Raw genomic sequence first — 26,576 nt, forward strand, 5'->3', positions numbered from 1 at the left:
GGCGCCCACAGGGCCGCGGCCTGCGCCAAGGCCCGGCCCAAGCAGGCCGCTCCCAGACGTTAGGTCATCGGGCACCGCACCAGCAGCCCGCCTCACCCCGGGGGTGTCCCCCGCCGCCGCGGGGGTATCCCCCCGCCACCCGGGGAGCCGTCTCTCCGCCACCCCGGGCCCTGCCCGTCGGGGTCCCCCCCTTTTCCCCTCAGCGGCCCCGCCATGGAAACCGTTGCCCCATCAGCGCGGGCCACGCCCCCTCCGGTGAGGCCACGCCCCCTCGGTGCTGGTCCCGCCCCCTCGGCGGCCCCGGCGGGGCGGGGCGGGGCGGGGCGCAGTCGCGCGCAGGGCGGGTGGGGCGCGCGGCGCGGCGCGGAGCGGAGCGGGGTCGCCGTCCCGGCTGGTAGCGGCGAGAAGGCGGGCGGGAAGCATGGCGCTGTCGGTGCCGGTCAACGGGCTGAAGGACGGCGACAAGGAGCCCGTCATCGAGCTCTTTGTCAAGGTAAAGGGGCGGAGGGGGGTGTGTGTGTGTCTGTGTGTGTGTGAAGGGGGGGGCGTCCCGTCTCGGCGCCGCGCGCGCACAGACCGTTGGGCGCCCCCTCCCCCAGCCGCCGTTTTCCCGCCCCTGGGGTGTGTGGGGGCTCCAAGTTTCCCCTCAGCGAGTTGCTGAGGATTGAGGCGGGGGGAACGGCACCGCCGCCTCCGGCATCCCCTGTGTCCCCTCGCCCACTGCCCGGGCTCCCCCCACCGTGCTGGGCCCGGGGAGCTCCGTCCTGCCCCGGGAGCGGCGGGATTCTCCTCAGGGCGGCCCCGGCCCGGGTCGGCGGCGACGCCCCGCGGGTGGCGGCGGTGCGGGGCCGCCGCGTACAAAAGGGCCCTTTGGGCGGGGAGAGAGGGAAGGAGGGAGGAGGAGTGCGGGGAGCCGGGGCTGAGTCAGTGTGAGCAGATGGAGCCGGGCGATAACGCGGACCCGCGGAGAAGTCCCTCGGGAAAAGCGCGGCCGCCTGCGGCTGCTGGAAAATTCTCTCCCGGGAGCAAACGGGGCGGCGGGGGCCCGGCGGGGCGGGGGGCGGCGGGGGCGGAGGGGGGGGGGTCACTCGCTCCCTGCACCGCAGTACACGGCCCGCGCCCTTCGCTCCGCATTGTGCGCCCACCGAGGCCGTACAAAGACGAGTTACTTTTCGCTCAGTCCCCTGCCCGAGAAGTTCTGCTTTTGTGTGAGAAACTGAACGTCTAAACGCATCGCCTGTTTTTCTTCCAAACTAGAAGAATGAGCCTGTGTTGCGCTGCCCTTATCTGGCAGAGATCCACCATATGGTATCTCCACATGTTTAGCATTCACGTATCGCAGTATGATGCAATATTTTCATCTTCTGGGGCTCTAGTGATGCAGCATCTTCCTTTTACTTTGGAGTAAATGGTGCTGATCTTTCTGTGCTTAAGCTTACTTTGAAGAAAGCCTCGCTGGAAACAAAGTATTTTATTTTTCTTTTCAGATGAAGTTTCTTTAGGTTGCAGTGAGAAAATAATGGAAAGCCTCTGTCTCAAATCTTGGGAATGGCTTAGTATAAAAGCCATGATGACAAAGGTGAATATTTCCGGCAAGCTAGGTAAAGCTTTGCAAATAAGTTATTAAATATAGATTTTATTTATTAAACAATCCTCTAAAAGTATTGAATTTTCCCTGTTTTGGATTTTTTAGTAGTCTCAAGAGGCCATAACGGGACACAGAGGGAGCATTGCAGCGGAGGATTCCAGACCTGATTTTAGTCAGAATTTAGGTTCTTAGTGTAGAGGTTAGAACTTTTACTAGTACAGCAATTAAGTTACAGATTACTTTGAATTATTTATAGCAGTACTTCTTTAATATAACATGCTAACTTATCTTCATCTGTCCTAAAGTTTGTTGGACGATTTTTCTTATTTCTAAACAAATTAGAACAGTGATTGATGGCAGAAGGATTTGGGGGGAGGGGGAATAGGCTTTGTGGGTTGGTTTAAAGAGGATGTTTCATGCACGAGGAATAACATGCAAGAAAGTGTAAAATTGGTTGTGAGAAAAATGTATTGATTCTGATTAAATCAGTGTTGCGCCTATAAAGATGTCAGACTATGTGAAAGGGAAAAAGGGCTATATGACTAAGAAAAGACTAAGAAAAAGACTATATGAAAGGGAATTTTTCTGTCCGTTTCAATTGAAACTTCCTTATTGGCATGGATTTAAGAAGGCTATATTCGGGATTATGAGTGAGTAGTAGCTCCCTCAAGGAAGCCTTTTCCCAGTGTTATGAATGACTGCTGCAATCTGTATACCGTCTGCCTTTAGGATAGAGTTCAGGTTAAAAAAGGCGTTATTCTTGTCTGCCTTCATGATCTTCAGGTAAAGGTTATTTCCCTGTAAAATCCTGCAGAGGAAGAACAGCCCCCACCCCAGCAGACAGACCAAAACAGTTGTTTCATTGGGTGTTGCTGCCTGTCCCACGCTTTACTGAAGCTGTTAAGTATTATCGGAACAGTGTTTTTGTAAAGCTAATGTAAAGCTTTGTAAAGTCTTGTTTGCTACTTGTCTCATTAAGATGGTCACTTCATAAAATGCAAGCAGAATATTTATTTAATAAAACTAATAGTGGCTGTGTAGAAGAGCACTACATTTTCGTTTAGTCGTCTTTTTTCCCCCCTGAAAATGGGAAGCTCGGTGTCTGCCTTTGTCTGTTGCACAGTTTTCGCCTGGTTACGGGTGCAATCTAGAAAAAGTCTAAAGTTACGGAGTGAATGTCAGAACAAGATTTCACAATGTAGATAATCGCTTTTCAAACAGTATACAGGGTCTTGGTTCTACCTGTGCACTGTTAGCTAGCAAAGCTCTGAAGATAGAGGTAGTGGAAAGACTTCTTGACCAAAAAAGAAATCTCTGCCAAATGCCTGCGGCTGAAGGGCGGTAACTGTATGACCTGCGTACAAAGGATTGTAGCAGCCAGACTAAGATGAAACAAAGGTAGGGATTAAAGCTTGAGAAATAAACCTGTGAAGCAGGAGAAACCGTTTGGCTTCATGCCCCAAAATGTTGGGTTTGAATCTTATTAAATTGTGATCAGTAACAAAATAGGATGGGCACAGCATGGGGAGGAGTGCACACATGGGTAGGTTTCAATTATGAATAACTATATAGGGCTGTTTGTCACCAGCAAATTGCTTTGATTTATTCAAGGAGACAGTGTATCAGTCTGCTGTAACTTGTATTTTCATAGTCTGTGATAACGTATGTGCAGAATTAGGATACTTCAGTAAGAAAATGGGTTACAGTTCTGAAACTGAGGTGAATAATCTGTTTCTTGGTCTCATATAATGAGTCCCTTTATCAGCTTTTTCATTACAGTGCTGGTGGGCTGCCTGCAGTCTCTTTTAAACGATGTGTAAATATTTTTCAAGTCTTTCCTCTGAGGGCTGATTAGGAGAAACTAGTGATGTATCTGATTTCGTTTGGTTTCCTCATATGTTCACATCTTTTATTAATGAGGGAGGCCTGCTTCCATTGTCTAACAAGAATATTTTTATATGCCCTAGTGGCATTTTAGAGTAGTGAAGGCTGCATTGTAATGAATGTGCATGCAGAAACTCCAGCGTTGTGATCTGAATACAGCTCGTATACGCCACTTGCAATAACTCTAATTTAGTTGATTGTGTGTGGATTTTTGTTGTAAATAAACAGTGTGCTGGACTGACTTGGTCAAATAGATCCACTCATCTGTGGAAACCACAGGGCAGAGCTTACAAAACTACTTGTGCAGTTTCTTTATGACAGTGTACGAAGGAGATGGGGATGGAAGCTGCTCAAAGCTCAGCCCTTGGATTCTAGAGGGCCCTGAGTGATTGCATTCCTCTTGTAATAGCAAGGTGAAGACGCAGATGATCAACAAGTTCAGTGTTAAAGAAAAAACCCAACAAACTCAACAAACAAGAATTTCATAGTCATATATCTGTTGGCATGAGACAGGTTATAGTAGATGTAGGTAACTATTAAGGAAGGTGCTCTCTTCTTCAACTGTGTAACGTGTGTATACTTGCAAATTAATTAGACCTTGAATTTCTGGCAGCTTTCAAATAAGACGTCATTGCGAAATTGGGCACCTGTTTTGAAAATCAGATAGTGTCTGCTGTCTGTTTACCCGTGAATTGTACTGTCAGTAGAAAAAAACCTGTGATTTCACATTTAATAAATACCCTACTCTAAAACACTCCCAATGAGTGTAACAGAAGCTTGTCTACATTTTTGTATATCTGAATTAAACAGCAGTTTGGTAGGTGAACTATTTGAGATCTAGGTCCGTTTTGTTCAGTTAAATGTTGGAGCCCGTGGCAGGAAAGGTGTGTGCATCTGCATCTCCAGCAGCAGACTTGATATTAGCTCAGGGCTGGGTGAGAGGAGGAGGAGGAGGAGTGTGATTTGTCTGAATTGCATGTGTTCAGGTCTGCCTTTGTCTTGCAGTTTTTGTTACCTGTGAGTATCCTTACGTAAGCTCTGATGTGTCATTCTGGAGTAGTGTGGCTGCTGTATATTGGTTTATAACAAACCATCCCATGGTCTTGTTTGTCGTCATTAGGGTGGTGGGGTGGGGTTGGCAACTGCAAGGTATCTGTAAAATTAAAAGGAACATCAGTATAAGGAAATAACAAGACTAGAGACATGCAGTGTGGCTTCTCGGAGATGGTCTCGTCAGGGGCAGGCTTGTCACTTGATAATCTTATTAGATAAGTCTCCTCCTTACGTACAGTGTCATCCTTTGGAGGTTTTGATGTAATAACCTCAGCATCCGAGAACTTTCTCAGTCTGCCTTTGATACGTGTTTGATATAGCTAGCAAAATTTCATGGGTGGCTTATTTCTTGTGAGCAAATACTGGGGTATTGTAAAGGACTCCTTTATAAACTGAGGCATAACCATCTTTGTTATATCTTGTGCTTAGTTGTTATAAATCAGGCCTTTTCCTCCTTTGGCCGGCAAACTATATTCCCTTAAGTTCTGCTTGGGAAAGTTATTGTTGCCAGAAAGCTCCTCAGCTTTTTGATTTGAATCTGATTGCTAATACAGAAACTGGTGCACTTGGTACAGTATTGCTTACAAATACAGAGCTAGTCTCAAGTGTAAATGTTACATTTTTTGCAAAACGCTGGAAAGTAAGTTTAACTCCTAGCAATCATTTGCAAAGGGATTACACAGATGAGTTAGCTTTTCCTCAGTCAAAATGCTCCTGAATGCACTTTGGCAGTAATGGTTTTATTCACTGGCGTCTGTCCTACCCTTTCCAATGATTAACATCTAGACAGCGCACTTAGATTTTCAAGAAAACTTGTGTTTTACTTTGCAGTTGAAAGATGTCTGACACTCGTGCACTTTTCCCCCCTTCCCCACAAAGAGGTCTGAGAACTGGCCGAGTTCCTGAATTTCAACTCATTGCCCTTCTCAGGCTGCTCATCTGCTGGCGGGGATTGGACCATCATCTGCCGCGGAGCTTCTGAATCATTTTCTCCATGGTGTGGACAAGTGCTGTATGTCATGGATGCATTCTTTGAGCATGGATACTGCTGTAAAAGACAGATCTGTCCTCAGTTTTCCCAGATGGGAAAAGTCTCAGGCTGTGTATTGAAGGGGAAAGAGAAGCCTGTGTATTGGAACGCGTATTGTGGGGCACACTTGAGGGCCTGGAACCTACCAAAAGTCAGGGGTAAATGCACATCAAGGATGTGAGCACTCTGAGTCTTGTTCTTGATGCTTTTGTATGTCAGTCGATGGGTGTATGTAAGGAATTCACAGAAGCAGGGAAGAGTATACTTGACACAATACCAAAGTTCATGTGAAAATATTTGAAGAGAATGAAGATCCTCTTAAAAGTGATGTCTTGTCTGTAGGTAGTGATGGTGGAATGTTTAGATGTAACATGTAGGTATGAGGAATGTTTGTGTAAACTCGGTTTCGCTGTTAGGAAGTGAGTGGGAGGGTCTGATAATCTTTCAGTGGGCAGCACCATGACAGTATTGGCATCCTAGGAAATTAGTAATCATTACCCTCACGGCCTGAAGTGACTCAGTGTCACTGTCTAGTCTCGCACTGGTTATCCTGACCTAATCTTGTGGAAGGAAACAATGAGGAGAGAGGGAGTTCTTTGTTTAAAGAGTATTACTCTCTGTCCTAACGTGAACAGGGTGAGCAGAGAAGCAGTTGGTTCTGTACCTCAACTTGTGGGTTTTTGAAGGCTATGTTGTCTCTTAACAAAAATTTGTGTTTGGAAGAGTCTAGTTGGGCAATTCATTGAACTTCTGGCTAAATAGTAACCTATGTACTTTGAAAATGACTTTTGTGCTCTGAGATTGCAAGTTTTATTTTTAAAAGTGTACATTAGTTAAAAGGGACAAAAAGAACCCTGGGCTGTCGTTATTTTCTCACTAGTGTGAGCATGTTCAGATTCTCTTTTAAATTTATTGTGATGAGACTAACACAAGGCCTACACATGTTTATAACAGTGGCTACATCAGTTCCAAGTTCTGGCTGGGCTGGACGTACCGCTTAGAAATCCAGAAGAACTACTTTTAAGACTGGATAACTGTACTTGGCAGTAATTGGATTTGTTGTCTTTTTCTTTGGTAAATGTTCTCTTTTGCCCTGCGACTGATAATTGACTGAGCAGTGCAATTCTATAAAACCTTAACTGAACAGCGTGGGAGAAAGTAAGGTGGTTTTGTCTGCCAGTGTAGACACTTAGTTTGTCTAAGACACAAACTGTAGTTAATATGGTGGTTTGTTGTGAGTTGACTGTGTAAAAAGTTTACATCTGTACCTGTTATCCATCTATTTTGATTTTTATCTTCAAAGTTCTTTGTAAATAGCCTATAACAAATGACTTGCTGTCCTAATCAAGGGGGTTGTTTTTTTACCTTGCATATTCTTCACTTCGGAATGATATAGTTTGACTCCTAAAATAGATGCGATGTATTCACTCTGTGCTCATTTGTTGTATTAAGAGTTTGTGAACATCTTAACAGTTAAAACCCCCAAGCCCCAAATCATTATGCTGCCTAGACATGAGTTTAAGTAGAGCTTTGACTTCAGGAGCTTGAAATCCTTTATTTAGAATATTTTTTCCTAAAAAAGATAATAGTTAATTTTTTAAAAGCTTTTGAGTTGTTTGGTTTTTTTAAATTCAGGTCAAACATACATTTCTGGCACAATCTGATTTTTAGGGCTCTGAATGCCGTGTTTGTTTATGCTGAAGTGAAAAACATAAGCTAAAGTGCTCCTAATTACAAATGTCTTTGTGTGCGAGTTCTCTGAGAGTTCAAACTTATTCCTTGTATTGTTGGCTAGACAAAGGGCAAGGAACTTTACACGAGGAAAGGAAATGACTTACTTCTGTACACTGCATATCCATATTAGGTATAAACTAAATATAGCGTGTAATCCAGGAGTGAAGTCATATCTGTATATTTTCATGAGAAGGGCTAATGAGATCAGTCAGTGCTACTGGATCAGCTTCAGAGTTTTCTGGCTCTGTTAAAGCATTACTATTTTGGCTAGAGCTTGGTGCTCTGTACTTTGGAGAGCTGCTTTTCTTAAATAAAGGAAATAGCTTTTTACGTGGTTTTGTCTAAAAATAAAATCAAAGCAAGCAGAAGTGTATTTCTTTAGTCTTTCAAAGTGATGTATTAGCCTCCCTAGTGAGACATGCTGTACTGGAACGTAATGAGATAAGGCAAAATGTCCTGAAGGAGGAAGTTCTACTCTGCAACTGAAGAACTTGGATACCATCTCCCGAGGGGTGTAGAACACATTCATAGAGGTGCCTTTTAGTAACCGAGTTGCATGCTGCTTGCCTTGGAACCTGAAGTAACAGAGAGCAAGCCTTCCTCGAAACCTTTGTGCTTTAGCTGCTGTAAAATAAAAATTCCAACGCCATTTTCAGTCTAAGATAACATTTTTCCTTGCTGGAACCTTTGAATATGCTGTTAGCAGGGGGTACAGGTTCAAAACTGCAGCTGTCTTTCGGTGAGATTTGAGAATTTGAGCAGCACTCCGTTCATTGGCACATTCTTCTGTGGCCATTGCGGTTTATATTCTGATTTGGAGGCAGTTGTAGTTCTAGCTGTATTCCTTATTTTGTTAGAATTTTGACGCTCCCGGGTGATTGTTGTTGGGGTAGGTTTTTGACGTGAAACTCGTTTGGGCATTTGCCGTGGGCTCTTTTCCTGGGAGGGTTCAGTCGATGCCATCCTGGGGACTTGGTGACGTGGCTGTTAGTAGAGAAGGAGCAGTACGCGGGGGGAAGTTCCTCTCTGCTCATCTGTCCAACTCGCTGCTCATCTTCGCTCTGTAAATTAGGTTATGAAATACCATAAACAGGTCTTTGTTTTTCTGTCCTGCAGCAGTGATGCATGTTCAGGGGTTTATTTGAAGAACGCTTAAATGCCAAAGATAAAAATTTTACTTGGCTGTCTGAGCCCCAGTGACAAGGTTTGCAGTTCTTTCCTATAATTTTTATAGATTTTATAGATGGGTAAATATATATAGTTCTGGAAATGGATCTCTTGGGCTGCAGCCAAAGCACACACTGTACTTTGTTAACAAATTTATTAAGAATGGGGGGAGAGAATCATTGTCGTATACAATGCCTATTCCAAGTTTATATGCTAGGTACCCAAAGGCAAGTTTCAAGCACTATAAAAGAAACCCTTAATACTGTATAGTTAATTGCCTTCTTACGGTTTCCTACTGGAATATTACAAGAATTTGTCAAGCTGTTACACAGCAAATTTTAGTCAGTTTGTCGCTGTTTATCTTCTTGAGGTTTGTTACGACTGGATCACTTTGTTAAAGGTATTGCCACTGGAGTAAGAGGGACAGAAGAGAAGGGATGCCAGGCTTCTGCCATTAATGAATAAATTTAGTTCTCCTGTCTCAGGCTAGGAGGTGGTCATGTGCGTGGCTGTGCACAATAATACCAAGTTTATGTATTCATAACATTAAGCTAATTTCTTCACTGAAGAAAATGGTAGTAAGTATTTAATGCAGGTTTTCGTTCTGCCTCTTCAGCTAATTCTCCCAAAGGATGAACATGGGATAATTTCTTTTCTCCAAAGAACTAGAAGTGCTTAATTAATTTCCACTGAATTGTGAAGTTACTTTGATACATCATGAAGATCCCATAGCTTTTTTCCAAAAGCTTTACAGTGAGAATTGGCTAGCAGTGTATACAAGATGTGTGGGAAGGTGTAGAAGACAAGTCTGCTAATTATTTTGTTGGGAATAGCATCACAGAGCTCAAAATAGCATCATCCTAAAATGGTCAGTCAAATGTGGAACACAACGGTGGCTTATCGGAATGGTAATGATTTAAGAGGCTGCTTGAATGGGCTGATAAACATTCCTTTCTCTGGTTTAATAGTCAGATCTCAAGTAAATGCAGGGAGTTTGGTTCTTTTTTTTTTTTTTTTTTTTTTTTTTTTTTTTTTAGCTTTTTGAGTTTACAGGAATTTCAGCTGGTGTGGAAGATGGATTGATTGCGAATTAAGCAAAGATGATACAGCTTGTCAAGAGGCAGTGGTAACTAAGGTTACTTTTTCCCTGGGAGGGGTAGATGTCGATCAGCATATAGAAAATATAGACTAATCATCTCGGGCTTTTTGTATTTGCAGTTAATTCCAGGTATGAGCACTGGCCTTATAGGTTTTTGTTTTCTATTTTTCCTGTGTTTTTTTTAAAGAACTGTCTGTTTAAGAGAGCAGTGATTACCTGAATTGTTCTGTAGAACTAAAATTGGGGGGTGTGTGGTGGTTGTGATTTGAGAGTTTAAGTCCAACTTGATACGGTGTTACCAAGCTTTTTTAAAATTCCCCTATAAAGGTCAAATAAAGGGGTTACACTAATCAGTTTTGTTCATAGGAAGATAAGACTGTGTTACAGATGCTGTAAGCTTAATTTGCGGCTTTCTGAGGTCAGCTGTCTTCAGTTTGGAAATGAATGTACATTTGTTTCCTGGAAGATAATTTCTTATTTTTAGGTGGCCCATAATGAGATATGTGCTTATCTTGTCACTTCCTTTGTGGGGAAAAAAAAGCTACCTTTGGAGTTCAAAAGCAGTTGAAAGGTATTGGGAAAACTTATGATCGAGGTTAATTAATAATGGCATTAGAGAACAAGGTGATGTAGAAAAGACACAGTGGTAGTGCCCTTCTTGCAGTGTATGCGATGCTGTGGGCTCAGTTACTGACAGCACACAACGTGGTGAACAAAGGGGAACAAAGTAATAGTAAGGGAAGTTATAAGGTGCCAAACTGCTGACCTCTGAGGTGACGAGAATGATGCTGGATGTTTTATTTAGAATCTACTTAGCGTTGTGAAAGAATTGCAGGAGTTAGCCTGCTTGTTAGAGACATTTAATAGTGTGAATAAATCTTCTTAAGGGTTGCTGCAAGCTTATTTTGGTCTTAGACTGAATCTTGAGTGACTTTTTAACTTATGTTAGCAGTAAGTAAGTGGGATAAGTTTCAAAATACATTAGACAGGTTTGTTAAGAAGCTGTTCTGTGGTGTGAGCTGGAATACACAGGACCTGTGCCTTGGTACTTAAGATACCAGCAGCCTGAAGCTCTCTTGCGACTTGCCTTTGCTCCTGACTCTTTTTAAGAGGTTGACATGGATCTTTAAACGTGCAACAGGTTTTTTTTTTATCTGTTAAGAAAAGACACCACACAGAGACAAAAGCTCTCACGGGTAAGTTGGGGCACCAGCTATCCGCTGTGCTAGAGAGGGAAGATGAAAGGTGAACTGACAGGCGGAAGCGTCCCTTTCGTCTTGTCATCCCTCGGATTAAATCTGGTTGAACCAGATTTAGTTAGCCTCAGAGTTCAGGGCTTGACTGGAGTTTGCTCCCTGACCTGTTCCTCCCATAAAACCACAAAACAACTCCCTGCTCAAACTCGCTAGTCTGAAAGCAGGAGAAGGAATTGAACATTGCGTGTTGTAGACAACACGTTTTCAGTCCTGATCTCTGCAGCTTCCTACCTTGTCACCTGCTTTCTTCTTTTGAATGACGCTTTGTTAATATTTGAGACATTGGGAGCCTTTAAGATGTGGTCTGGCTTGCAGGGTGAGGGCTTACATATAACATCCTCGAAGCTCATCCATCTACTGCCCGAGCAGAAACACAAAGCAGTTGGTGTAGTGGCACCACATGGAGGAGGCGTTTGATTGGTGCTGCATCAAATATGGTTATAGTCCTTTCATGGAAATAATTCTTAACATCTTATCTGAAAACACCGCCCAATAAACAGCATGGAATTCTGTTTATCCAGCTTGGCAAGGTAAAGGTCAGAGTAGATGCTGCAAGGATTTAGACTGATATTACTAGACCACTTTCGGTATTCATGTGTAGAACATTAAACCACTCCTTTCTGTTTTCTTTCATCTCAGGAGTTTTGAATTGCTGCATGTTTTTCACTTGAATTACTTTGTTAGTTTACCTTAAACCATCTCCTCTCAAAACAGTAGTCCATATGGGATTGTTATTAATTTATGCATTTTTTGAATGAGCTTACTCTGCATGAAACATGCAAGAGTGATTGTTATGTGCTGCTTTAAGGTAGTGGGCATGCATCATGTTGGTTTTCTCATGTAGTTCCCCCAACAGATTTTTTTTGTTGTTGTTGTTGGAACTCAACATTGCTGAGTTCAAAATTTGAACATACCCTCTAATTTTCTTTTTTCCCCGATCTGTTTATTTGTTGGAACATTAATCTTCTAGACTTTGCAGATTGCAGATTTCTTATTCGAGGGAGTGCAGACTTCCTTGATGGTATAGTCAAATGGCTCCAGTAGTTGTCTTCGGTGAAAGGTCTTCTGTGAGGTATTTCTAAAATGCATTTTTCCCCTCTTCATTCAAACTTTTATCTTTTCCTGTTCCTGGTATGTCAAATCTGGGAGAGAATTCCCTTCATAGTTTTGGATAAATTAGGAAATGGTCTTCTAGTGTTCTGCCCTTTTCTTTTGTTGTATTTGTGTAGGCAGAGACTGAACTGTATTATGTTTCTCATCAGTTGCACTTTGACTTTACTATTACTTCTGCAGGCATTTGAGTTTGGGAAACTTGTGGTGCGCTCCTTTTAACTGGTTGCCGTTTGAAACAATTTTGCAGGTCTCTGGGACCAAAGATTTCTAGAATTGTGTTTTACTCCCGAGTCTTTCGGATCTGTGCTATATAATAAGGGCTTTGTGTCCTTTTAAGTGTTTCTTTGCTTGTCTGTTTTTCTTGTTAGTCTTTCAGTAAACTTCAGCACTACCTTGGTAAATACATGCGGGTTCTTGTGTTAGGAGTAAACTAATTTTTATGCAGCTGGAAAGACAAACATCTCACAATTAAATTTTTTTTTTTTTTCCCCTTAGCTTGTTTAGCCGCTTAAACAGATGTATGATTACTTATACTCTCTGAGGTTTTTTTTGGGAAAAACAATCTCATTTGAATGAAATCACTGCTTCAGGGGAAGAGAAAGGGAGGAGGTGGCTTCCGCACTGGCTGGATCAGCAAAGCTCTATCTTCCAGACAGTGGGATAAGTAGATTTTGGTTGGGGTTTTTTTTTTTTTTTTCCCAAGTAGCTGGCAGTCTTGCATGGGCTGAGCTACTTGGCATTGGGAGTTGCCAGTAGTTTTACTGTGGCTATGATAAACCAGGTTGACTTCTCAGCATACTGATTTGTTTTACTGCCTTGTAACTCCTTCATTCTTATTTGCACTTACCTTCATATTTAGGTTTCTTTAAAAAGCAGCCCTGTTTGGTTTTCGTATAATACTGTAGGGTGAGTGCTGCGCTGTGTGCACGCCCAGCTGTTTCTCCTTGTCACATCTTACAATTAACAAGGTCTGTTTTGCCACCTTTTCAGAAGTTTTTTAATTACAGTGAGTTTGTGGAGGTTAACACAACTTTGTTCAAGGCAACTGGATATCTGTAGTTTTTTCTTACTGCGATAAACCCTCTATGGTAGCTGTTAGCTTTTCATACTGTGTGGTGGCATCTCTAGCATGGCGGGAGTTGGCCATGGGTCATGGTCAAGTTAAACACTGTGTTTGGCAGCGTAAATAAAAGCCAGGCTCTTCAGAGCTAGTTCTCAATTGGTATAATCATTAAGCAAAATATTTACAAGTGAAAAATACCATGTTTCCTTGCTGTGTGTGGTGATGCCCTTTTTTTCTGTCTGGTCCTAATCCATAAAAGTAAAAACCTGGCATTCAGTGAAACACAGATGTATGATGATGTTCTTGAGTACATGTCCTTCAGTGGATAACGGTAGCTTGATGTTTTAGTGATAACTGGAAATTAGTCCTAATTGTAGGAAGGTTGGCATTATTTAGTAATAAAGATTTTTAGACTGGTTTTAGAAAGAATTTGAAATAAAGACTCAAAGCTTCTTGGTATACAATGAGTATAATCTTGTTGAATAAACAAATAATCTAGGCTGATGTTAGTATAGAGAAGTCAACATTTAGTATTTTCTTTACTGTGGTGCTGATGAGGATTAGACACCGAAGATACCCTGGAATATTATGGCCTGAATGCAAAGACAAGACAAGGACAAGTTTCTGGCTTCTGCTAGTGGGCTTAAGCAACAATTGTTTTATCATTAACCCCCTGCACGATAATTATGTAGAATTTCAGAATATTCTTGCAATATTTAAGGGTTTACAGTTACTGCCAGCACAGCTCTATTCAAGTAGAGAAAATCAGAGTCAAAACTGACTCTCATGGAAACATCTACCAAATATGTCTCTGTCTGGAAAAAAAAACCTTATGTGACTGAAGAAGAATAACGTGTTGCATCGCCAGCGTGGTGCTGCTCTTGGTGACTGGGTGTTAACAGAGCTGGGCTGTAGCTCTCGGTGCATCAAATACGAGAAGATAGAAAACGGGCCTCTCGGGCAAACAGTTACATAGCAGAATTCCTTGGCTCAAGAGCACTGAAGCCAAAAGTTTCTTGGCATTCTGACTGCATTCTTTTTCCAGTATGTGCTCAGAATAACTTGGAACTTTTTGGAGCAGAAGTGGGACAAACGTTTGAATGTAGACATAAAAGTCTACGCTGAGTTTAGCTGTTCAGCTGCAGCTTTGAAAATGCATTAGGTTTTGTTCAAAGCAGTGTATGTTAGCGGGCTATAATTCTTTTTTCCGATTCAAATAATCCAAAAAGCCTATCTTGCTTAAACAAAAGCAGATGTTATTCGTTGTTTGTTCATTTTGAATGTTACGCTTGTGTTAGGAGAGAAGAAAAGTTTCGGTACAAGTTGGCATTACAGTGTAAATTCATTTGACCTTTTTTGGTCCTCATTTGTCGCTTTGGTTTTGGTATTGGTTTTGGCTGAGGAAAATGGACCTTAATGAAGGCACAGTTCAGTGCTATGCCTTACATTTTAAACCATTTTTTGTTCAGTTCTATGACTTAAAAGTAGCTTTGCTTTGGGTTCCAGATGGGCCAAGATTTCTTTTCTTAGTACAATAAACAAAACTGCCTTCTGAATTTGAGTTTGGTTTATTTCAGTTGCAATTTGTAAATCTTCTACTAGAAATAATAAAGCCCCATGGTGGAATTATATCATACGAAAGAGGGCATAGGGTTTAATCCAATACCCTAGATTTTTTTCAAACTGTTTTGTTGTTGTATCTGATAAACGTTTTTATAGTAGACAGACTTAGGAATTTAACATCTCTGTCATTAAACACACACACCCCCCCGCCTTGGAACTTTTATTTTGCTAATGGAGCATCACTGCTATTCCCTATCATGTTGACAGGCAGCAAAACCTGGGCAGCCAAAGACTTGGTTGATGGTATAACTAACTCCTGAGCTCAGGAGAAGCCCTGAAGTTTTGTAATATCAAATTTTCATATTTGGCTCTGTCGGCGAAAAGAGTCTGTTTTGTGCATAGGGGAACCATTTTGCTTTTTCATATAAATCTTTTGCCAAAAGTTTTTTTTTCTCGGCTTCTGAGTAAGTTATTTTCTGTACCTGGTGATGGATCATATATCTTTAAAGCTCTTCATCAGACCTCTGCAGTGAGGTTTTTTTAAAGTCATGTTTTGCAATTCACAAATTAACAAAGTGACTTGGAAAAACTAGTTGGCTTCTAGGTGCTTGCCCATTGTCCATTAGGACACTAGTCATGCATTTTCAAATATTGGTTTGAAATTAGGGGAGCTGACTAGTGCTTATTTAATATTCCCCTCAGGAAATGCCTCACTTGCATTTGTTGATGTTGCGGTACTGAAGCCAAGCCTCTGCACTTCATTTGGTGCTGAGCATCATCTGTACGTTGGTGGCAGGCAGTTACATCCCAGTGATTCCTCTTTTGGTTACATGCCTTTATTTTTTCTATTCAAAGGTTTCCTTAGTCCATATCAGATGAGTTCTCAGGCAACGTATGTCATATTGCACCAGCTCTGGTCTCTGGTTTTGAGGTCAGAAGTGCTAAATAAAAGATGAGGAGTGAGGAGAGCTTATCCCAACTAGGTGAGAGCACTCGGGTGAGCCAAACAGGCTGAGGACCCTCTGAGCTCGGCAGCCGGTGGCAGATCCAGAGTCATTTGAGAGCAGCAGAGTGAACAGTTCCTCGAGGTATGGCTTGATGCTGGTAGATGTCCACATTCCTCCTTTCACTTTCTAGTAAACGTCTGGTAGCTTTTCCATCAGAGGAAGCGAGGTAAAGCTTAATTGGATGGGGGCATGCAGGCCTGTGCTGTTACTGCAGCATAACTCAGGTGCTTTGGTTTAAACAGTGTTGTGGAAGTTGCCATAAAACTTGAAGACTGAGCTCAGTCTACTTCAAAGTGTGAATTAGCCTGGGCAGTACAAACCATATTTTCCCTAGACGGGATGAAGTGCAGTCTTTTTCTATATTGTTTTTCAAAGGTAGGTAAGATCTTGCATGCGGGGCAAAAAAAAAAAAAAAAGAAAAAAAGAAAAAAAAAAAAGTAGATGAGTATAAATCTACATTGTTGTAATTTACCTGCAGGAAATGTCTGTTCCAGTGTAAACACAGTAATGTAACAGTGGTGGAAAATTCTGAAATATACGCTGCTATCTGGAGGGATGGCATTGCGGTTAAATATTAACAACCATAAAACCATATAGCTATTGTAAATAGAGTGCAGGGTGAAGTCTTTCCACATGTAAGCATCCCGGGAGGTAGGAACATTCTTCCGTACAGTAGCTGGAATCCTCACAGCAGGTACACGTACAGCAGAAAATTGCGGATTGAGCTAGTATGAAGCAGAATGCCCAGAGTAACCAAACTGACTGTTTTGTCCTTTTTGTAGGTGCTTTTAGAATTTAGTCTCCTGAACACTGAGAAGTCACATGCCAACTTTTAAGACAATCTAGTATCGTTAATCTGCTGCAAGTTTTACTTTACTTTCCAAAGATAAAAGAGAGAATTTGTAATTTATAGCAGAAAACCAACTTTTTCTTTCAAATCTTCATTAATGACATGGCTAAAAGTTTGAAGAAAAATGGCTCTACGTATTGTCCACAACAAAGTATTCAGAAGGATAGTCAGCTCTGACAGGAGGGATGCTTGTAGAAATGAGAACGTAAGTTTATGAATCCTCATGTCCTGGTATTTGTCGACAACTATTAAAGGAGTCTCAGCCTTATCTGCAAAGCCACCATAAGTTTTTAAAAAATAAAATAGCTTTCTGAATTTAAGACGGTTTCACTGAAAAGCTTTTTATTTTCCTGATCTTTGAAAATCCTGCTGCTAGGAAATCCTACTGTTACTCTTCTTAACTAGCAAAGTTTTTCTTTGTCTTTCTTCATTCTCCCCCCTGTGGCCCCCACTCAGTGCATGGCTGGGAACTGGCAGAGAATTGAAGAAAAAGCAGTTCCTTTGCCTGAGTGTCTAAACCTTTCTGTAGTCAGTTCTGGTCCTAAAGCTTAGTTCTCCTGTGATGATACTTTTTGTTGGCTTTTCTTCTCTTACCGAGCCCCTCTCACCCCTTCTTTTTTTAAAATGCTGGATTTCCACCAGTCAGTGCTCAGGCCTTGTGTTCAGCCCTTCCACTTGTGCAGCTCGGCTTCTAAATAGCCTGGGCTTAGTGAATGTAATTGTTTTCTGTCATTTCTCTGAAGGGTACAGCCAACATATCCTACAGTACGTTTTAAAACGGCTCAGGGAACGGTAATAGCAATGATGAAAGAACTAGCCAGGTTTTGAGAATTGTGCTGATTAAAATTATTATTTGAAGTTCACTAATAATGACTAATAATAAAAGCAAAATCCTTTGAAACTTGTCTGATGTAAAGTACGTGTCAAGATAATCTGACATACATGGCTTTTTTAACTACTGAACCAGTTTTCTTTTCAGAGGATTGAATTTTATAACAAGATTCAAGGTTTCGTGTGTCTAATTCTAGCCCACTAAAAACTAAAATTTTCCAACTCAGCAATACATAACTTCATTGTCAGAGCAATCATGAGATGCATGCCATCACTGGCTGCCCTGGAGTGGCTTACTGTTGCTATGTGATGGACCTTTGTTGTGGTAGGACAAAGAGTTATTGATAAATTGCCTATAAAAAATGGCTTTGGAATATTACTTTATTGTCAGTGAAGTCTCTATGTACTTACAGTTAGGTCTTTCCCTACAACACCTGCAATGTGATAGATTCATAGTTCCTGGTTGCAGTTGGCTTGCTGTAGCACTACACAGTGAGAGAGATAAGCAATAAACTGGAAGATGACTACAGTTAATTAGCTATGTCTTGTAGAAGAAGGAAAAAGAATAATAAAGAACAAAGAACAATATTGACATTGGAATACTGCCATCAAAAGGTGCAGCTGCTCAGACGAATATGATTAGCTGCCTTTTCTTCACTGCTAAGAGCAGTTGGATCACCTTAAGTGTGAAAGGTGACTTATTTTGTTGTCTGAAATCTTGCTTTGATAGATTTTGTGAGCAATTGTTAGAGGACATGACGAGTAAATAGGTTAGCTGACTTCGTGAATACGCAAATCCCACTGTAATAAAATCCTGGTTATGTCTGCAGCAAAAAAATCATTGGAAGGTGTGAGTATTAAAAAGGAGGGTGCTCGTCTTTGTGCATTATATGGAGATGCCTTGAGGATATCTGTTCCAGGTGTGTCAGCTGGACTTTGAAAGAAAAGGAGAGTTCCTGCAAGATGATACCGGGTTTGACTGTGAGCTTGTTAGGGCTTTGGAAGAGTTGGTGATGTGAAGACTGTACAGGCAACAAAACCTGTGAACTGTTAACTGAGTCTGTCTTTATTTAAAGGTCTTTTCTGAATTGTGTAGGTGACGTAGTCCTACCTTCTGATTAATGATCTGTTCTCTTCTGCAGGCTGGCAGTGATGGCGAAAGCATAGGAAACTGTCCTTTTTCGCAGAGGCTGTTCATGATTCTTTGGCTGAAGGGAGTGGTGTTTAGCGTCACAACAGTTGACCTGAAGAGGTAAGAAATACTTGATTTATCTGATAAGCGAGAGTACAGTACACTTGCTGTAACAAATGTTTGCTTGGGGCTTCTAGATCTTGCATGGCTTATCTTCTGAAATTAAAAAGGAAATCTGTCCTCATAAATACTAAGAGTTACCCTTGATGTAAATGGTGCATTCATGGATGGTTATTTGTAAGTATCTGTAATCAAGAAGAATTGGCTTGATAAATTCTCTTGAATTTGTTAAATGATGCACTTCTGTAAAACTAATAGCTGACATGAAGTCTCTTATAATGGAATACTGAATCTTACTAACTTCATATTGAGACCGTGCAAGTGAAGACTGCTGGATGGGTATTTTATATCAACCAATGTTTGATCAAATCTCCAATGATTATGGGATAACTGTCACAGATAATGTGCAACCTGCTCTTCTTTTTAAAGATTTCAAGGTAATACTGCTTATTATGCAATAAGAATAAAAACATTGTAAAATTATCTGCCCATGAGGTAAATATGAGTGAAATAGAAATGAAATGGGTAGGAATAAAATGTAAAATACTCTGCCTTTGTATAGTGTTAGCCAAATATATCATGATGGTGCGTGTCACCTAAATTGCAACTTCTCCATCTAGGAAATTAATAGCTTAGTGGGTAAGAAGGGTGATATGTGAATCCAGGAGTTGTGATTTTCTAAGGTTCGGTGTACTTTAGAAGTGGTAATGCTACATTCAGCAGAGGCCTTGTGTTTGTTTTTGGTGTGAAGTAATGTTTTCACAGCAGTAATGTAATGCGATGTTAGTCACTGAGCTCTCTGGAGAGAGGAGAGACTGCCAGTGCTTACAAACCATATTTTCAGAAATAAAGCCAATAGAAATATACAGCGTTCTCCAATGAGAAAAGTGTAAAATGTGTAAGAAAGAAATCACCCTGCTAGACTTAACCCCCTCTTGTAATTTTTTTTTTGAAGGAGGTGACTTGTTTGATTTTTAAAAAAATCACTGAAGTTGCTGCTTCAGCGCTGGCAACTCGTGTTAAATATTTCCATGTGTAGTAAGGCTGAGGCAGACCTTACCCTCAAACACTCAAACCGAGGGGGAGAAAGCAACTTTTGTCAACTGGGTGTGCATTTGTAGCAGCTCAAAGACTTTTTCTGGCTAATTCAGGATTTTACTGCAAATATAATTGTTGCTGCCAGCACACAGGAACCAAATATATCATATCTTCCCTTTAGCACTGCGTGTGGTTCGTGGAAACCTCAGGAGTTGTTCTTGCGTACCATTTGTAGTTTTGGACTTGATGGTGTTATTTAACCTATTGCAGTTAATTGGAATGGAGGGTGGGGATGAGAAGAAGTTTGAAAGATATTTTATACTTGGAAGCGTTTTTACTGCCGAACCAGTCTGAGAGATACCATTAAAATGCCAAAGATGCCTGATGAATTGGCTTTATTTGTGTCCCTTGGGCAACTTTGAGTTAATTGGTTGGAGGAATGGGATATAAGACTAACTTTTAGAATATAAATTGTTTGCAGATGTTCAAAACTGTCCTTTCTTACAGAAGGAAAGCTTTCTTTCACTTGGTTTGGTTTTTTTTTTTTTTTTTTCATATTGGGAAGGACAAAACATAAAATAAGTGCAAATTAAAAATGCATGGGAGTAGGTCAAGTGAACTCTACTTTTTTTGTTGTACACTGAATGTATTTTCTGGTAAAGGAAAAGGACCACTGAAGCAAACTCAGATTTGAATAGGCGTTGGTAACAAACTTAATTCCTTTTATACTTTATATAAAGCTTCATAAATACAAATTTCAGGTTCTGGATTGTCTAATACCTAGTTGTAGAGTAGTGTAGCTGCGCAATGTCACGTTCGGCTAACTGCTCAAGTGGAAATGTTTTGTACCAGATGGTGTTTTTTCCCCTGTTAGCATTGCCAGAATGATAATAGGTGCTAGATGTTGCCTCAGTGCTTCTAATACTGTCACAAGAAACTGCTTTTACAAGTATTCAAGCCAAATTTCTTTTTGTTCCTGTTAAAGACACAGACTTGTTGAAGAGCTGGGTAGTAATGGTTTTAAGCACCTGAATTTATTTTGCTGGCCAAGGAAAGACCATGCTGCTGCTTCACAGTGTAATTTCTGCCCAACAGAAAGGCGAGCTCGCTCTGTTTGTCAGGCTTAAAAGGTCATGGTTGGGTACAGAAGTTCACAAGTAACTTGGGACACAGGAAAAACTGAGTCTGATTTGTCTGACTCTGCTGTGGCGTGTATTTCTTTTTTTCCCTTCCCTAATTGCATTGGACATCATACTGTGCTAACAAAAGAACATTTTGCAGTTCTCAGTTCGATTCTTAAAACACAAAAATATGCACATAGGCAAACGAAGTGGGACGTACCGCCCTTTCAAAGGAATCGTGCACTTCTGGCTTCTGTTTAGTCAGACAGAGGCTTTATTCTTTCCCTTTTCAGAAGCGGCATTTCAGTGCTCAGAGATTGGACGTGTTCTGGTGACTGGAGCAGAGTTGCAGTACATAAACCATTTGTTGGGCTTGTAGCAACATTCAGGGCCAGCTTGCATTCAGTTAAGTTTTGAAATCCTATTTTAAACGTCTTTATTGTGTGGTTTTACAATTATGTTGACAGACAAAGATTAAATAAAGAGATTAGTAAATATTAAAAGACTGCCCAGAGGTGAATGCAACTTCAGCAGTGTAAAATACTGCTCAGGAGCTGGAGACAGGGGTATTTTTATTGCTGGCATTTTTTCTTTTACAGTACTCTTCAGACACTCATTGCAGTACTTGCATAAATTATAAATCACTGTAGAGCATACTGCATTTGGGGGCTGACTTTTGTCTGATCTCCAAGAAACTATTTGAGTGCTAATTGCTATTCTGGTTTGTGGCAAAGCCATAAAATGTTTATACCTTAACTCTGGTGTTAAAGAGCCTGTCCACTTCATTAGCTAGTGATAGCCAGATAGTTAAGGATTTGGTCCTACCTCCAAATACCCCTGTAAACTTTGGGGCAGGTACTGGCTATCATGGAATTGTTTTGAGTGGTTATAGAAGTTTTTGTTTTGTTTTGTTTTTTTATTTAAAGAAAAAGTTATCCAGTTTTATCTCCAAAGTAAACTTCACTATAATATTTTTAATTGCCATCTTGTTTGACTATTAAGGGAAGTTGTACTCTTAGACTTTTAAGGATATTCCTGTGTACTTGTGGTGCTCTAAAGGCTGTGGCTTGTATGTGGTAAACCAGGGTTTGTTTATCATCTGCTGGCAAGAGTAGCAAACTGGAAGTCAAACCCTGTATTATGTTTGGGCTTTGGCTGTGGGATGTTAATCTGTGCTTTCTTTTTTGTCAGAAGATACAGGTGGTCTGGCTGGAGTGGCAAGAGGGGTTAATAAAATGCTCTAGGATCCTTGAGATGCACTCTGATTCGTTGGAAAACTTCTTTTGTTGGTTCATTGGAGTGGTCTGTTTCTGAAATAAATCTTTCCTTTAATAGTATTGCTGCAAATCCGGTGGTCTTGCCTGTTTGTTTTTAAAATAACATTCCTTTTGAGGAATTTTATCTAGCCAACATGTGAAATTGGAAGTGAGCCACAATGACTTCCTGTAATTGTTGTGGGTTACAAAGCTGTATTTAAATGAAGTGTTAAGCTACTTAAAGCATTAACCGATGACAGACTTTAATAGTTGCCGTCGTCCTCTTACTCTCAGGATTTAGTGAGAAATAACTTCTTGGAAGCTTAAAAACTGAAAATGGTTAAATTCTTGTATTAATAAGAGTTCTGTCACCTGGCTAAAAGCAGAGTGTTTAATGTTCTTAAGTATGAAAATGGGTTTTCTTATTCAGTTTTACATATAGTGCCAAGTGCTTGTATCTGACGTAATTGTGCTTTGGCACTATATACTGTTGCTGTTTGCCCTGCTTCAAAGGCTCAGCAGGGGGCAGGACGTGAAATTCTGGCAGGAGTTCTTCATTTGAAAAGCAGCGTTTCTAGAGGATAAACTTGAAAACTGTGCTTAGTTTGCAGAGTCTGAGTGCTATCCCTGAAAACGCTGGTCCCTCGTGCTACCCTTAGTGACCATGGCTGTGTATATTACTAACCCAGTTTCCCTCTCCAGTGCTGTCAGGAGACTTTCTTGAACCAGAATCCAGTAAATCCAGTTGCTGGATGCCTGGTGCTGGCTCAGAAGCGCAGCCGCATTGTACAAAGTACAAACCCAGTTCAAGGGGTTAGGGTCCCGTTTGGATTTGTTCAAACAGTAACAAAGGGGCAACTTTATCTTGGCAAACTTTCTGCTGGCCGAGGTGCGGTTTGTTGTTCCTCACCTGGCACAATGGTAGCAGAAGGCGGTGGGCATCCTGTAGCCTGTGCTCTGCTCAACTTGACTGTAATTTTACGGTCATGCGTCATCCGGACAGCGTGTGCTGTTGGGTGTTGGTACACAGGGATGGTCTGAGGAACTAGGAGTTGCAGACTGTCCTCTCAAACGTGGAGAGGTTCCTAGAGAAGTTAGACTGCGTCCTTCTGAGCAGTCATCCTGGACCGTAGTCAATAGTTTCATCAGAGGGAAGTTTTAAGTGCTGCTACTGAAGAAGTGCCAAGTGGTACAGTAATTTTATTTCTGCTTGCACTGAGACGATTGCACTAGCCTGGGACTAACTAATACCGTGGTGATTTACTGGGGAAAAAATTGGCTGCAGCTTTTTAGATGATGCTTTGGAATTTATAGCTTGTAATGAATCCACATCTCATTACTGACTTCAACTTTGCATCTGAATCTGCTGACAAGGCAGACGTAAGAGCTTTACATTAGTTAGGCATTTTGGGGTGAATGTATATGTGCAGCTGACATATAGGCTTCTAAATAAATGCCTGCAGTGCTGTTCCTTGTCACTATAGCATCAAGGCACAGCTAGAGGAGAGAGAGAAGCCAGTTGCTTATAAAATAAACTGTTTTAGCTTGATAAGGGTTAGTATGAAAGGAGCTGGAGTGAATAGCAAGAGGTATTGCCAAAACTGACTTAAGATTTAGAAATGTCTGAGTATTTTAGCTTCACTCTGTTTCTCTTGTGTCTGGTCATACTAACAGGGGGGATTCTTCTCCCTTTGCCCAAGTGTGCTGCTTTTATTTGTAAATAGTTTTTTCACTGGAGAAAACTTCAAGCATCACTGTTAAATGTGATGTTTAAGCATCCTTCAGCTTGTCTGGAACCAGTTTGTGTGTGCACATAATAAGTGGTTTATACATACTGCTCTATCTCAGACTTCCTTATTTCCAGAGAAGCTCTGTGTAAAAGGGGAGGATTATCACTGATCGCAGATTATGCTATATATAAACTCTGTACTGCAGGTCTTGGGAAAGAGAGAGTGAGTGTGTGTGGTGTACATATATCCCCCCCCATCAACATTATATTGACTGGAGAAAAAGCATAGCCAGAGGTAGGACAAAGCAGTTGTTTTTAAGCATTTTAAATTAATTGTTATCAAGTATATATTCAAAATGCTAATCAAGCTGTAAACTCACTTTTAAAAAAGAAAACCGGTGACATCTTTTTGAAACTGCAAGGATGTGAAAACCTCAGGCAGTGCTTTTGTGATTGCAGCAATGAAAGCTAGAGTCACGGATGTCCCGTGCTTACTTTTGTATTGGTTTGTATTTCATCCTAGAAAACCAGCAGACCTTCAAAATTTGGCTCCAGGCACTCATCCGCCCTTCATAACCTACAACGGTGAAGTGAAAACAGACGTGAATAAGATTGAAGAGTTCCTGGAAGATGTTTTGGCTCCACCCAAGTAAGCGTTAAAATGATAATTTCTCACCGTAGATTGGATGGAGTGTTCTCAAAGGGGCTTTCTGCACCAATTAAGATGTTCTTCGGCATCAATAAACTGAAGATTAGACATTGAAAATAGCTTGGAGTTCTTGCTTGTCTCTCCAGCTCCCTCATCTGTATATTGAAAGTGCTTTGGTATTCCTCTGAAAAGTGATTAAAAAGTGTTGGGTTTAAAAATCTTAACTTAAATGGAAGTGTGTGATATTACACTTAAGAAGCAAATCTTCCATGTTAATCTGAAAATGGATAAATTGGTAAATGTAGATATGTATAATCTTTTTTTTTTTTTTTAAAAAGGGCCGTTTTGTGCTAGTTAATATACGATGAGCATCGTTCTGATAAGTGTGCTGTAGATCTACTTCTTTCTGCTTTTTAGGTACCTAAAACTTTCACCAAAGCATCCAGAATCAAACACTGCTGGAATGGATATATTTGCCAAATTTTCTGCATTTATCAAAAATTCTAGACCAGAAGCTAATGAAGGTGGGTTACGTGGGGGCCAATAGCTGTGCACGTGTCGTTTTATGGTCTTGTGTTTTTCAGAGCAGCTTCACAGTGAAGTGTCTCTCTGACAAATTTTGCTGCATGTCGATTGGTGCTTGAGGGATTCTCATTAAACCTTTGGTTATTTAAAGTTAATGGTCTGAGACAAAAATTTCAACACTTCCAAAGGGAACTTCAATTAAACAGCGTTCAATCAGAGTTTGAGTAGGGTATGCATGGTTTGTAAATATACCTGCCGTTGAAACTTCTCCACACAACAGCCACTCAAAAACTCTTGAACTAAGTAGAAATGATTTTAACATCCAGAAGGAAATTCCATGGAGAGTGTGTGTTGTGCCCCAGCGGTTGACATTCCACGCGTTTGCTGCGAGGCTGTTCTGCGCACTTGGTTATTTGACCTTTCTGGGATTGAGGGCTCCCATTTGGAGTTCTGAGTTAAGCTCAGTTCATGTCGCTTTCTTTAAAGGATTAAGACCTTTCTGTGAAGAGCGAACATAGTAGATGGAAGGAGAGAGGTCAATAAGAGATAAAGAACGCACAATTAGACCTTTAAATATTTTAGTACAAATCTTTTGTCCTCGGTGTACTTGGAGGCAAAACTTAAGCCAGGGAATCAGAATGCCTTTCTGCTTTATTTCAAATGGAGATAGGCAAAATATTTGTAAACGGTGGGAAATACGTTTCAATTTTGTGGGGTGTGCTGCCCTCTGCTGCTGTGTTCTAGAAAGCTCCTCGGTACTCTCCGTGCTTAGTTGTGGCTGTTAGCTGAGCACGTGACTTTAAACAGATTATGTTTAAATGAATATAAACTCTAGCATAGCTTAATTCTAATGAGTTTAAGCCAGTTAGGAGTAGTCTTAAGAAACTGACATAAGCCACTTTTTAAACCAAAAATAAACGCTTGTGGACAATCTTAGAGTATTTTAAATTAGTGCAAACTCATGTATAAGCCAGCCTTTAAATAACCTGCATCTGTGTGATATTTAAAGGGATTATAGTTTGGTTTCAGAGACCACGAAGGCAGCTCCAGCAGTAGTGTTGCCACAGAAATTGTACAAGTCTTAAAAATCCCTCAGTATATGGTCTGTTCTGGGTAGTACAGTATGTGGATTTTGTTTTTCAGAGCTACTACTAATATCAATATTCTAAACAATAACGTGCTTTGAAATTTGTGTGCTGTGGTTTGGTTTGGCTTTCTTTTTTGTTCTTAAAACTGTTCCTTCCTCCGTAGCCTTAGAACGTGGCCTCTTGAAAACCCTTCAGAAGCTGGATGAGTATCTGAACTCTCCTCTCCCTGATGAAATAGATGAAAACAGCATGGAGGATATTACAGTTTCTACCCGCAAGTTTTTGGATGGCAATGAAATGACATTAGCAGACTGCAACCTGCTACCCAAACTGCACATTGTCAAGGTAAGCGCCTTGTGTGTTGTTATTTGATAATGAAGGACAAAATGCTTATGGTTTATGACATTCTGGGGTCCAACTAATTTCCACCGTTTTTAAGCTCCCATGTAAGTTTAACTACAGCATTAACAATACGTGAAATTGTGTAAGATTTGGGTAATTCACAGGGGTTTTAAGGATAGAGCAGTTGAATTCAGTGAAGGTGTGAACCATTAGACAAATTGGGTGGCAGATGATAAAATGGCACAAGCCAAAACCCATTATACTGCACTGACCAATGTGGTCACAGAAAGAAGTTGCAATGCTTAAAAGAATGAGGTAGAAGAAGGAAGATGAGCATC

The 26,576-nt window shown here is 40.9% G+C and overlaps 1 protein-coding gene across 4 annotated transcripts in view; it reads left to right on the forward strand.

Annotated features, from left to right (window-relative positions):
- Window positions 1-338: 338 nt before the first annotated feature.
- Window positions 339-26,576, forward strand: part of CLIC4 (chloride intracellular channel 4) — a 30,947-nt gene continuing 4,709 nt past the window's right edge. The window contains exons 1-5 of one of the 4 annotated variants that reach the window (XM_054223633.1): window positions 339-493; window positions 18,381-18,490; window positions 24,158-24,283; window positions 24,701-24,807; window positions 26,060-26,241. In XM_054223633.1, coding sequence (XP_054079608.1) covers window positions 422-493; window positions 18,381-18,490; window positions 24,158-24,283; window positions 24,701-24,807; window positions 26,060-26,241 — 597 coding nt within the window. In that variant the 5' untranslated portion in view covers window positions 339-421. Of the gene's footprint in view, window positions 494-1,152; window positions 1,309-1,487; window positions 1,580-2,832; window positions 2,987-18,380; window positions 18,491-24,157; window positions 24,284-24,700; window positions 24,808-26,059; window positions 26,242-26,576 lie in introns of those variants that run through there. The other 3 variants (XM_054223635.1, XM_054223634.1, XM_054223637.1) reach the window with 3 other exon arrangements.

The sequence above is a fragment of the Rissa tridactyla genome, chromosome 18, assembly GCF_028500815.1.
Source record: "Rissa tridactyla isolate bRisTri1 chromosome 18, bRisTri1.patW.cur.20221130, whole genome shotgun sequence".
NCBI lineage: Eukaryota > Metazoa > Chordata > Aves > Charadriiformes > Laridae > Rissa > Rissa tridactyla.